The following is a 12,031-nucleotide window of genomic DNA, read 5'->3' as shown; positions in this document are numbered from 1 at the left end:
GAGCAAACACCAATGATGATTACCTCCCTCATGTCTACAAACATGGCAACAAGTCCTGATAGGTTCCTGATACCTGACTCTGATTGGTGAAAGTGAATTTAGGGGGGTATTTAAGGGCAAGTGTCTTGCCATTTGGGTGTGACATTACTTTGTACAGCTTGAAAAAGATCAGTGGATCGAAACAGCGCTGCTGTCGCTGTGAATACGTCTGTCATGCTACAATAAAAGAGCTATTATATACAGATGGTGCTGGCTTGACTGTGGAGAAGACAATGTGTAGGGGCAGCATGACAGAAGGCTCTGTCTCCAAAGGTTTTGAGGTGACTCTGGGGATGACCAAGTTATTAGATCCATTTTTTCTAAGGTGGGGGGGATGATGCAGTTGCAACAAGTCCTTCAGGTATCCAGGGTCCAGATTGTGCAAGGATTTGAGTATACAATTTTTTTTATATTTCTTTTCAATTCGAGAATTGCAGTCCATTTTTCTGGTTGAATTTAATATTTTGAATAATCTTCGCAATGTATTCAGTTTTTTTATTTTTTTCCCCATTTATTAAAAAAAATAATAAAAAATTCTGAAAAACCTGCTTCAGTCTATAAATCAAAAAATTGACAATCTATCCTACACCTTTCAGTTTTCATAAAAAATTGATCAGAAAAATCCGCCACTCCCGATTAACTTATATTGATAAAAGCAGCAAGTTTGTTTTGATTTCTCACTCAAATAATAATAAAAAGAAAGTCTAGGAGCTGAAGTTCTAACTGTGGGATTCACTCACCCCCACATCATCTGTGTCTGCAACGTGTGTTGCTATAGGCTGTAGTTAGGAAGTTTATCCTAAAAAGAGAAGTTGTACCATTTTGTAGACATATATGTATGTGGGACAGACTGTATTGCTCAACTGTATCCCATATATAGCTGTTTATGAGCCTTGTAAAATACATTATACACTTTGTTCTTTTTAAACGGTGTTACGTCAACATCAGATTTTATAGAAATTATGGAGAAGAAATTTAGGAAGTGATTGACTCAAAATCCAAATACTTTTGCTGATTTTTACTAAGAAAGCAGAAATAATTAATACCTTGAATGTCCATTAATCTGGATTGTATCTTAGAGACCGCACTTTCAGTATCCATTGAAGACCTCAGTCAAAAGGGGTCAGTGTTATCACAGTTATTGATCTAAATAAATTATAGTAAAAGTAACTGCCATCCTAAGGTGTACACAATCCTGTAATAACAGGAACACAAATAGGCCGCCAAAACATTACACTACCTGCCTCATGTTCTGTAAGTCTTCCTTGTGCCAGAAAAATGGTGCTGACTCATCAATGCATAAACTCCACAAGACCTTTTCGAGGAATCCTGTGATATCCGTCACCAAGATGTTAGCAGCAGAACCTTTAGGTCCTGAGAGCTGCAAGGTGGAGCCTCCATGGAACAGATTTTCTTTTACCCAACATATCCCACAGATGGTCAATGAGATTAGGATTTGGGGAATCTGGAGGCCAAAGAACCATAATTTCTCAAATCGGGACACCTTCCATTGCTCCAAATCTTACTATTGTGTTTTTCATGCACTCTTGAGGGTGAGCAGATGTTAGCATGGCACTCTGACTGGTCTGCAGCTATGCAGCCTGATACGCAGTGAGCTATGATGAACTGTGCTTTCTGACTCATGGGCAGCATTATACTTTTCGACAGGATTGTACCAGATTAACTATGCTTTATTCCCCATGTGCATCAGTAAGCTTTGGGTGCCCATGATCCTGTTGCCATTTTTACTTTTTCCTGACCAGTTGTGAACCTCTAGGAACTCCCCTAAGATCTGCATGTTGGAGATGTCCTGACGCAGGCACAAAGGCATCACCATTTTACGATCACTCAGTGTAATGATCGCTGCTGCAGCAGCTATTACTGGAAGTAGTAGTGCTGCAGCTCAGGCAGTTATGATCTATTTCCATGCAAGTTGCATAGCTTTGTCTGTCTTTCCCTGCTGTCAGCTTGTGACTGATTATCATTCACCTGCGTGGGAATCTGCATGTCTGCTCCCATTGGATGACCTCAGTATAAAGATCTGCTTCCTGCAGGGTTTCCTTGGGTTTTCATAGCTTCAGCTTAAGCCTGCCTTGCTGTCGCTTTAGCCCCCGATCGTGTTTCTTGTTCTAAAGATACTTTGCTGGTTTTGCATCATATATTGGTTCATTGCCAATATATATGCATACCAGCACGTTTATTATTTTCCTTGTATTTGTGTTACGTGATACATCAGTGTCGCTGATGTATACGTACACGAACTGTTTATATCCTGTGTTCAGTTAGTCAGTTTTCCAGCACGTTTTGGTAGTTTGCGCGTACCGTGAACACCCGTGCTGAGCTAGTTATCCTGTTCCTGGTCCTGTTTGTGGATTGCGTTCATCTCTGCGAAGAGATAACGAATCCTTCTGAATCCTGTTCTGTTCCTGTTTGTGGATTGCGTTCATCTCTGCGAAGAGATAACGAATCCTTCTGAATCCTGTCCTGTTACCGTTTGTGGATTGCGTTCATCTCTGCGAAGAGATAACGAATCCTTCTGAATCCTGTTCTGTTACCGTTTGTGGATTGCGTTCATCTCTGCGAAGAGATAGCGAATCCTTCTGAGTCCTGTTCCCTGTGTTACTCCATTCCTAGTCAGCGTTCCTGCTTATGTCATATATCGGTTCATTGCCGATATATACATATGTTAGTCAGACGTTACAAATAGTTTCATTGATAGCTGTAATTGTAATACGCTAGGAAATCATACTTATTGTATATTTATCTGTGTTACGTTCATCTATCTTAATCCTGCTATTTTCTGACTATCCTGTCCTGTCTTTGTGAGGCACGCCATCGCCGCATCGCATTGGCTGCCTCATTCCAGTCTGTCTGGTTTTGGACGCTTGCTGTCGCTAAGTAGCCGCTAGCTAGCAAGCGTTCATTCTGTCTACCTGTCCTGATCTCCTCAGTTCTGGTTTATGCGCTCAGCGCTACTTTGCGCTGAGACGTTATAATGAAAGCATTGTTTGTGGCTGTCAGATCTGCACCGGCTCTGTGCGCCACAATCTCCTATTGGAGTCAGTCCTCCCCTCCACTATACTAGGGATAGCCTGTTTCCTGGTGCTAGTGTGTGTACCTCCTCCACGCCAGCTCATGCGTTGCATGCTGACTGTGGAGAATACACCACCAAGCCTCACACTCAGATCCTCATTCTCACTGTTTTTTACTTCTTCACATCCCCCCCCCTCCCACCGCCCCCCACCCCACCCCGTGACAAGTGCCATTCTACTGAGATAATGATTGTTATTCACGCTGCAGCTAGGGCAAAAATTTTGTTAATGTGTTGGTGTTTTCCTTCACTGTTACAGCTTTTGCCAATAGACCACATGTGGAGCTGGTAAATAGAATTAATGTATCAGTAGCAATTGGCACTAACAAAGTGTTTGTTATGTACTGATGCAGTCTTGAACACACTGTCAGTGAAGCTGCTCAATCAACAACTGGCCCTTAGACAAATGACCATGTGACAAGGATAGGAAGCACGTCTGGATGCCCAGTCCAGCTTCAGGAAGAGGGCTGAATCTTGGGGATGCCACACTCAAATGACCAGCCTCATATGCGCTGTCAATAAGACCCCCCGAAGAAGACAGGATTCTATTAAAATGAGGAGATGATTGGCTACTGGAGGGTGACGTCACTAAAATTCAGCCTCCTGTTTGAAGCTAGGCAGAAAGGTAGTGTTGTGGCCTCACTCAGTGTTTCCAGGCCGCAGTTTATTGTATTTCACATGCTTCAGATCACTAGAGGAACTTCATGTTATTTGTTTATCCATTTGAGGTAACATAGAGCCACTTTGCCTTTATATCCAGATGAACGGAAATAGGCCTGTTCACAGTGAGGATATTTTGTCTCCTCATTTAGCACTTGTGCAAGGAAGTTTTCCCTTTATATTTATAGAGATTTGGAGTTGATTTATTGTTTTTCATTGGCCAATGGAGTTTTATCATCTGTCTAATGAATAGAATGCATATGGCTGTGCTTTCTATGTCTGAAAGGTTTAAGCTCATCAGTACATTAGTAATGGTTTTTTTCCTCTTGTTTAAATAGCCTTATAATTCTGTTCAGTCCTTCCTCACTCCTATTAGCCATTCCCTCTGCTACTTTCATGCTGATTTTGAGGGGACATGCAGTAGATGCTGCTTCACAAAGGAGGTTGAAGTACAAAGGAGATAGAGGTACTGGATCAACATCACTTGGATGTAATGTGTGTAGACATAAGAGGTGTGAGGCACCGAGGATAACTTCCAGTTACATGGTCACTAGCCACAATATGTAGAACAAAGCAAGAGAAGTTAGCTGAGCTGAGTGATTGCCTCAGCAGTAGCTGCCATTGAAATAAATCACCTGAGTTCTCTCATGTTCACTCTTGAGCAGTTTAGCACTCATAAATCATGCATGGCTGGCTGTGCACTTTTTTCTTCTAGGATGCCGCCTTTTTCTCTCACACTGCCCACGTCTGTGCTAATCTCCGTGTCCACTAACTTCAGATAACAGGCAGAATACAGTAGAATATTGCTAAATGCTAAATTTAACTGCTTCAGCTTCCAGCTCAAGGCTAGATAAACCTCTTGCCTATTCAAGCACAATTTACTGTCCCTGTAAAGGTTAGTGTATTGGTGGGAGCCCAGGTCCTTGCAAGCTGCTAGAAGTGAACCTGAATTACCTAAAACATTTGATACTAATTGCATAAGACGTGTCATACGTGTTAATACTATAATACAAATTAAGGAATAAATGTATTATTTTACTTCTCAGAAGTCATCATTTTTGTTTGCTCCCTGGGGGACTGTACATCCGTATGCTGGTTGGCATGTGTCACTTGCCAGCCAGCTCCTTCCTCCATCCCCTGCCTGCATTGGTCGGGCACTTGCTAGCACTCGGTACCAGCACTGGTCAGGCACTTGGCCCCCATCTGAGCATGGCCGCAGTATGATCCTCCTGGCATTCGTATTTTGCTGGGGATTGTTTGCCACGTCCGGTGAATCAATAGGCTGTAACACACAGAGCTCTGCTGTGCTCGCTGTGCTCATTTCAGTGTTGCATTCCTCATAAAGATGTATCCTCTCACTTATGGCTATGTTTATCTTGGTATTCTACACGACCATGGTTTACTCTGTCCTGTCTAATGCAAACAGAAGTTCTATAATGTAAATTGTTGCTTCAGTCTGTGGCACTTTAATGCCTCATGTATTTACATCCTATACAAATGTTACAGCTAAATGATAGAGCCACTGATAGGTTGTTAGTTTAGTTTGAGAACATCAAGAGAGCTCATTAGATCACAGTAGAAGTCCTCCACGGACGTCAAGCAGCTAGACAACCGTGACAATAAATAATTGCGTTTCTATTAGAAAAGGAAATACAGCTGAAGTCATGTAAAATAAATGTGATGATATCTCAGTCTTTGTTGGGTTTGAGGGACTCTTTGATATATGGACTGCTTTATGGCTTTTTCCACAATGTTTTGATAGGTTTCTGTGGCCAAAAGCAACTCAGTGTAAATAAGTGATCACAGTGATGTTCAGAATGCTGTTTCAGCTTGAAAACAGATGTTATCTCTCTTGACCTTGCTATGTTATATGTTAGGCTCCCTGGCTGAGTTATTTTTGCCTCACGGAACTCAAGACTGACTTCTAGATACTTTAACATTTATATAGGCCTCTAGTTATTTTTGTACCATTGTTTTACACACAAGACTAAAGATACACATACCACATCTACCGATTTTGCATTTCGCTCGACCATCTGATTCGATAATTTTATTGAATCAGATAAATCTGTGCTACAACATGTCAACCTGAAAAGGTCTCGGTCCAAAGTTCTCGATCGAGTGCATGGCGGTAAAGGCATTCGATATTTCGGCGAACGTGGCGGACCACCGGCCACTGTCCCCCCCCCCGTCCCCCGTGTAAAATGTCCCCAATGACGAGACTACGAAACCTAAACATAACTACAAACTGCTTGCCCATTGTACCCCTATCCCACACCCTTCCATGCTCTCAATTCCCCTTGCTTTGGCAAAACCTGTATGAACCTTGGTCATGCCAATAAAGCTTTTTTTCAGTTCAATGGCTTCCTAGACTGCTATGGACATTAAGCTATGCACAATTTATCTCTGACTCCTGAAACATTTGTGATATTTTTAGATTACAGTTGTGAAACAATCACTGTACAAGTATGCTTCTTACACTTTCTACTGATCAACCTGTCCTATGGAGGGTGGAATGAGTGGGAGATGTCCCACATTTAGGAAAATAGAGATCGTTTGTTAAGACTCGTACACACGTGTAGACAATCTGCCCAACGATTGTTCCAACTTGTCTGTTGGATGTGTGTACGGGCAATAAACAACTAGAAAACCAACTGATAACAGGCGGTTTGCCCGATCCAACTGTCAGGTCTACTGATCAACTATCGGGCAGGTTGGCCACATGTGTACAAGTCATTTGAACAACATGTGGTTTTTTGAAAATGGGGTATGGTGCGCGCGTGTGGTTGGTTGGTCGTTTGGTCATGCATTAAGTTGCACGTGCGTAAGTACCTTTAGTGGTCCAGCACAAACAATCATTAAAGTGGGATTAAACTCCCTTAACTAAAATTAAGTACCTACTTTTAGGTATATAAAAGAACATTTGTAAGCTTTACCTGTGTGTAAAAACATTTACTTTTAATGCAAAGAGCAGTGCAAGTTTTTCTGCTAATCTCTGCTATGCAGCGAATGTAATCATTGCTGGCTAGAAACTCTCTGTCTGGTCTCTTCACTCTTCTCCCCTTCCCTGCTCTGCTGAAGTAACTCTGCCATTGCCACAGCGATATGTCTTTCCAGCAGAGGAGGGAGGGTGCAGGAAGGAGGTCAGGCAGAGAGTTTACCCTGGCTGGCAACTGTTACATTTACCAATTAGCAGAGCAGTATACATTTTCAAATGTTCTTTTATGTACTTAAGTGTAGGTACATTTTAGTTTAGGGAGTTAAACTCCACTGTACTGACTATCTCAGTGACATCAGGGAACACCTGTATTCACAGATATGTAAATGAGTGTTTGTGAAAAATAGAGTACTTGCAAACTTCGATCAGCCTACCCCAGCTTGTATGTGTATGTGTGTCTGTGGGTGTGTGTGTGTGTGTGTGTGTGTTGTGGGGGGGGGGGGGGGGGGAGGTGGTAACCATCCATTTATTCTTTTTACCTTGTTTTATTGAAAGCATCTGAAGAGAACTTCATAGACAATTCCAATTTTTATTTCTTTATAGGTTGACTTTGGAATGCCAAGGAAAGTCTCAGGGATTGTGACACAGGGTGCCAAAGATTTTGGAAATATTCAGTACGTGGAATCCTTCAAAGTGGCATACAGTGACAATGGCTCAACCTGGATGGTATATCAAGACAGCCGGACAAAGAAAGATAAGGTATCTCCTGCCTTTCGGTCAGCATAGTGACATGGTACCATTAAAAAAAGGAATTAAATAGTATAGTAAAGCTGTCTATACACTATTCAATTATCACTTTATTTTCTTTTTGATCGATATTGCATTTGATAAGAGATAAAATCGATCGAAAGATAGATCCGCAATGTTGATAATATTGATTGTAATTACAAATGCAATATCGTTCAAAAGCAAAAAAATGAGTGATAATTGATTAGTGTATGGCCAACTTTAGGACCTGAGCACACTAGCGCACTTCTGTCCGCTTCTCAGCAACACATCAGGCCTTGTTTGCATCTGCGCATTGCTGATGACGTTTTCAGCAACATGCAGTGTACGTGATTCACAGGGACATCAGAAATGCATAGACTGCACTGTCTGATGTCCCCATCCATGCGTTGCGATTCACCTCAGAATCGCAGTACATGGTTGCATGCATTCCTGCGTGTTTGTGCTACAATCCCATTCATTATAAATGATTGGCAGCGCAAACGCATTGGGGAGAATTTTGTTGCAATGCAGTGCCGTGTGTAACAAAATACAAAATAAAATAAATTCCTTAAAGCTTGAAGCATCTTATGTCCGATTTGAGATATCTGCCAGGCTGTGAGAGTGTTGAAACTGCTGCGTGCAGCCATTCATTGAGGCTGCTGGTATCGAAGAACGGTGTGGTGTTGCCCCTAGCAACCACCAATTATGATTTAGCACATGCTATAATTGTTTTTGGTTTTAGTTTATCTTGAAAAAGTGGAATTACTGCTTTAAGAAAACACTCTTTCCATGGCACTCATATACACTGCAAATAGCAAATAAAGTGAACCTGAGATGGTTCACTATCGCTAATTTATACTTACCTGGGGCTTCCTCCAGCCCCATGAGCAGCACTGAGTCCATCGCTGACCTCTTAGGCCCCGCTGTTCGGCCTCTACGAATCCCGGTGATCCGGGCAGTTGCGGGCTTCTGTGCATGCGCGGCTAGGCTGCACGCGCACCTCTCGTCGCACTCTCATCTCCTGTAGCGTTCTGCATCTACATAGGCGCAGAACACTCCTGGGATTGGGCTTGCATGCGCAGAAGCTCTCGACTTGCGGCGACTGACCGGATTACTAGGAGTTGTACAGCTAGGACAGAGGGGCTGAAGAAGATGGCGAGAAAGCTTTTGGGGTTGGGCGAAGCCCCAGGTAATTAAAATTAGCGATAGTGTACCCTCTCTGGTACACTTTTTAAGAAGCGTAACCCTATGGGGGGAGCTTACTTGGTACTTGAAGTGCGCAAAATCTCAGTTAAGTAGATGTGTGCAAAGAACGGCTGTCAATGTTACCATTACCTACACTGACCTGGTAGTGTGCATTGCTCTAACACTGTGCAATGTGCACTAACTTCTCTGCGTAATTAACAGTAAAATTGCCATGCGCTCCCTGTGCAACTTAATTGGATTTTTGTACATATATATGCTCCATTGTGATGGGATTTGATAGCTTTCTTCTAGGGTGTCCCAAAGATATTTAAATAAAAAAAAAAGAAATGTTTCCATTTGTTTTGTGTCCCATTTTTTACAGTATATATTTTCTTCAGCAGGAAATAGTAATCTAAAGGAACATATCACTGGATATATAATTTCATGCAGTGTCAAAGGATATCTACCGAGTCTTGGGTTTCTGTATCTCCCTGTCCTTTTTAACTCTGCTGTCAACATATAGAATGACTGAGACATGCAAAGAAAAAATATGAACTGTATGTTAGAAAATGTACCCGTTTATATCAGTATTGGTACTTATGGTGCAGTGATCAGCAAGGTACAACCTTACTGACTCCTCCATTGGATTCCTGCTCTAGCAGATCAGACTAGCAGGGAAGAGGTTCAGAAACTTGAAACTGGTTAAACATTTATTGTCCCCACTTGCCAACTGTTTAAAACAGACATAGCATTTCTGTAAGTCATGCAGGAGAGCCTTTATGACTACCGTAAGCTTTTCTTTGATGATTGGGACCCTGTTTGGCCCGGAAACACTACTTTGGTTTGTAATAGCTGGCATATGAAGCCAATAAATTGTGAACTTCGGCCTTTGAAAGTATGAACCTCTCCACTCCTATACATGCCTGGGGGTCCTCTGCTTTACATGGCTAGGAATTGCTAGGGCAGTGAGTGAACTGAAACTAGGAAAGTGTATGTCACAACCATCACCTTCTGGTGCTGACTGTGAATTCTGCAGTTCTTTGTTCCCAGTAATTTCGAAGTCAGGCCAAACTCTAGTGTCTGAGCTTAGGAAATGGAGAAGATTTAGCACACTCTGGGCATTTGATTTCCCATAACTAGTTGGCTGAACATCCTTCTGTGATGTACAAACTTCTGAAACATGTTTTGAAATGAAGCTCTCTACTCTTACAGATATTTATTGGAAATAGCGACAACTACTCCCATAAGAAGAACATATTCAATCCACCGTTTTCAGCCCGTTACGTCCGTGTCCTTCCTCAGTCTTGGCATGAAAAGATCACACTGCGCATGGAGCTACTGGGCTGTGAAAGTTAAGAGGAAGAAATATGGATGACAGTTATATTGCACAGCAAGAAATCACTTTAACTACATTTCCTTCCTGCATAGACTGCTCACCATCCTGAAGTCACTAGGGTGGAGAGTCAAGTGTAATCTCACACGGCAATCTCTAACCTGAACTAAGGTGAAGCAGACCCCTCTACAACTGATTACTAGCCCCTGAGGTTGGGACTTATCACTGAACAACAAAAACTATTACAGCTAAAACTCTGCACCCAAACTAGATGTGTTAATGTTCTTGTATGTAGAGGATAGCTGCATTGTCTGCTGTACAATATTTGTGATGGTTAAAATAACTGTTTGATATTATTTTTGTGACCTATTCAGTATTTAACAGATATGATGCATACGATTTTCGGTGCACAACTACTTTAGTGCTGCTGCTCCCAGCACAGGCAGAACCGCATTAGAATAGTGCATTTTTTGCATTTCCAAAACTTTATGAGTGCTGGGATTGTTTTTGTAGGCTTAGAGGACTGGCTACTAACACCAGAGACATTTTCCCACCACATCATGCAGAAGTGGTCCACTTCTGCATAGAAAATCTAAACTTTTGTTAAAAAAAATCCCTCTTGAGGCAAATGGGGAAACTGAGCTCCCATTGTCATGCAGTCTGCAGATGAACTGCACAGGCTCTGCAAAGGGATGTGGCATTCACCAGTGTAAGGTATTTTGGCTGCAAGTAAGCCTGTTTTGAGTTCACTGTTGCATCTGAATAAGCATAGCTGGCTGCAGGGTGTAAAAGTAAAAGTCATTTATAATAATATTAAATTACAAACTAAGGTGTAGCACTGATATGTCAGTTTTTTAACAACTGTTTAGCTTTTCTTTGAAGGGGCACTACAGCGAAATACTGTAACATTTAAAATATGTGCAAACATAGACAAATAAGAAGTACATTTTTTCCAGAGTAAAATGAGCCATAAATTACTTTTCTCCTATGTTGCTGTCACTTACAGTAGGTAGTAGAAATCTGACAGAAGTGACAGGATTAGGACTAGTCCATCTCTTCATAGGGGATTCTCAGCAAGTCTTTTATTCTTTATAAAGATATTCCCTTAAAAGGATTTCCACTGATTCTGGCCAGCTTCTCTGCTCGCTACACAGTTTTTTGGCAGTTGGACATTGCAACTGCCATTCACTAAGTGCTTTTGAAAATAAATATATCCCTGAGAATCCTCTATAAAGAGATGGACTAGTCCAAAACCTGTCACTTCTGTCATATTTCTACTACCTACTGTATCTGACAGCAACCTAGGAGAAAAGTAATTTATGGCTCATTTTACTCTGGAATAAATGTACTTCTTATTTGTATATGTTTGCACATATTTTAAATTTTACAGTTTCTTGCTGTAGTGCCCGTTTGTTAGTTGGAGCTGCTTATAAATCTTGTTGAATCTCCAGGAGAGCGACTTGTGCAGTATTTGGAATTTCACATTAACCCTGATCTAAAAGGTAACTAAAAGGACAAATCTTGTTATACAATCAAAACAGTTCCTGTACACTCACTGGCACTGGTAGACATATCCCCAATTCTTTAAAATTAACCCCCTCCTCCTCTTATAATACATCCCTACTTCTAAACCAATATTCCACCAATATACACCTGAGAGTGATACAACCCTCCACACACCCAAACACACACTCCCCATAGTTTCTCAGCAGATGGTACTGTACCGGCCTCTGCCACTATTTTCCAGATAAGGGCCACATGAAATGAGGGGAGATAAGTACAGTAGTAGGTCAGCGTCAACTTCTCTGCCAACCCTTTGCACCCCATCCCAGTTTCCTCTTTGGGAGGGTATTCCAGCAGGTCCTGTAGCCATGCCGCCCCATAGGAAAGTGAGTAGCAGCTCAGAAGGCACTACGGGAAATTAGGCCATTATGATTACGCAGAGGCTCACCTCCAAAAGGCATTGGAACCCTCCCAGGTAGATCTCATCCCTGCTAAAGCTTTGCTGGTAATGTAG

General features: G+C 41.8%; 1 protein-coding gene across 2 annotated transcripts in view; it reads left to right on the top strand.

Annotated features, from left to right (window-relative positions):
• MFGE8 (milk fat globule EGF and factor V/VIII domain containing) overlaps nucleotides 1-10,370 on the top strand; it is a 100,170-nt gene extending 89,800 nt beyond the window's left edge. For both annotated transcript variants that reach the window (XM_068275188.1, XM_068275189.1), the window contains exons 9-10: nucleotides 7,332-7,487; nucleotides 9,894-10,370. In XM_068275188.1, coding sequence (XP_068131289.1) covers nucleotides 7,332-7,487; nucleotides 9,894-10,037 — 300 coding nt within the window. In that variant the 3' untranslated portion in view covers nucleotides 10,038-10,370. The remainder of the gene's footprint in view (nucleotides 1-7,331; nucleotides 7,488-9,893) is intronic.
• The last annotated feature ends 1,661 nt before the right edge of the window (nucleotides 10,371-12,031 follow it).

Source organism: Hyperolius riggenbachi, chromosome 3 (genome assembly GCF_040937935.1).
Source record: "Hyperolius riggenbachi isolate aHypRig1 chromosome 3, aHypRig1.pri, whole genome shotgun sequence".
In the NCBI taxonomy this organism is placed as follows: Eukaryota; Metazoa; Chordata; class Amphibia; order Anura; family Hyperoliidae; genus Hyperolius; species Hyperolius riggenbachi.
This window is presented reverse-complemented; position numbering and strand designations above follow the sequence as displayed.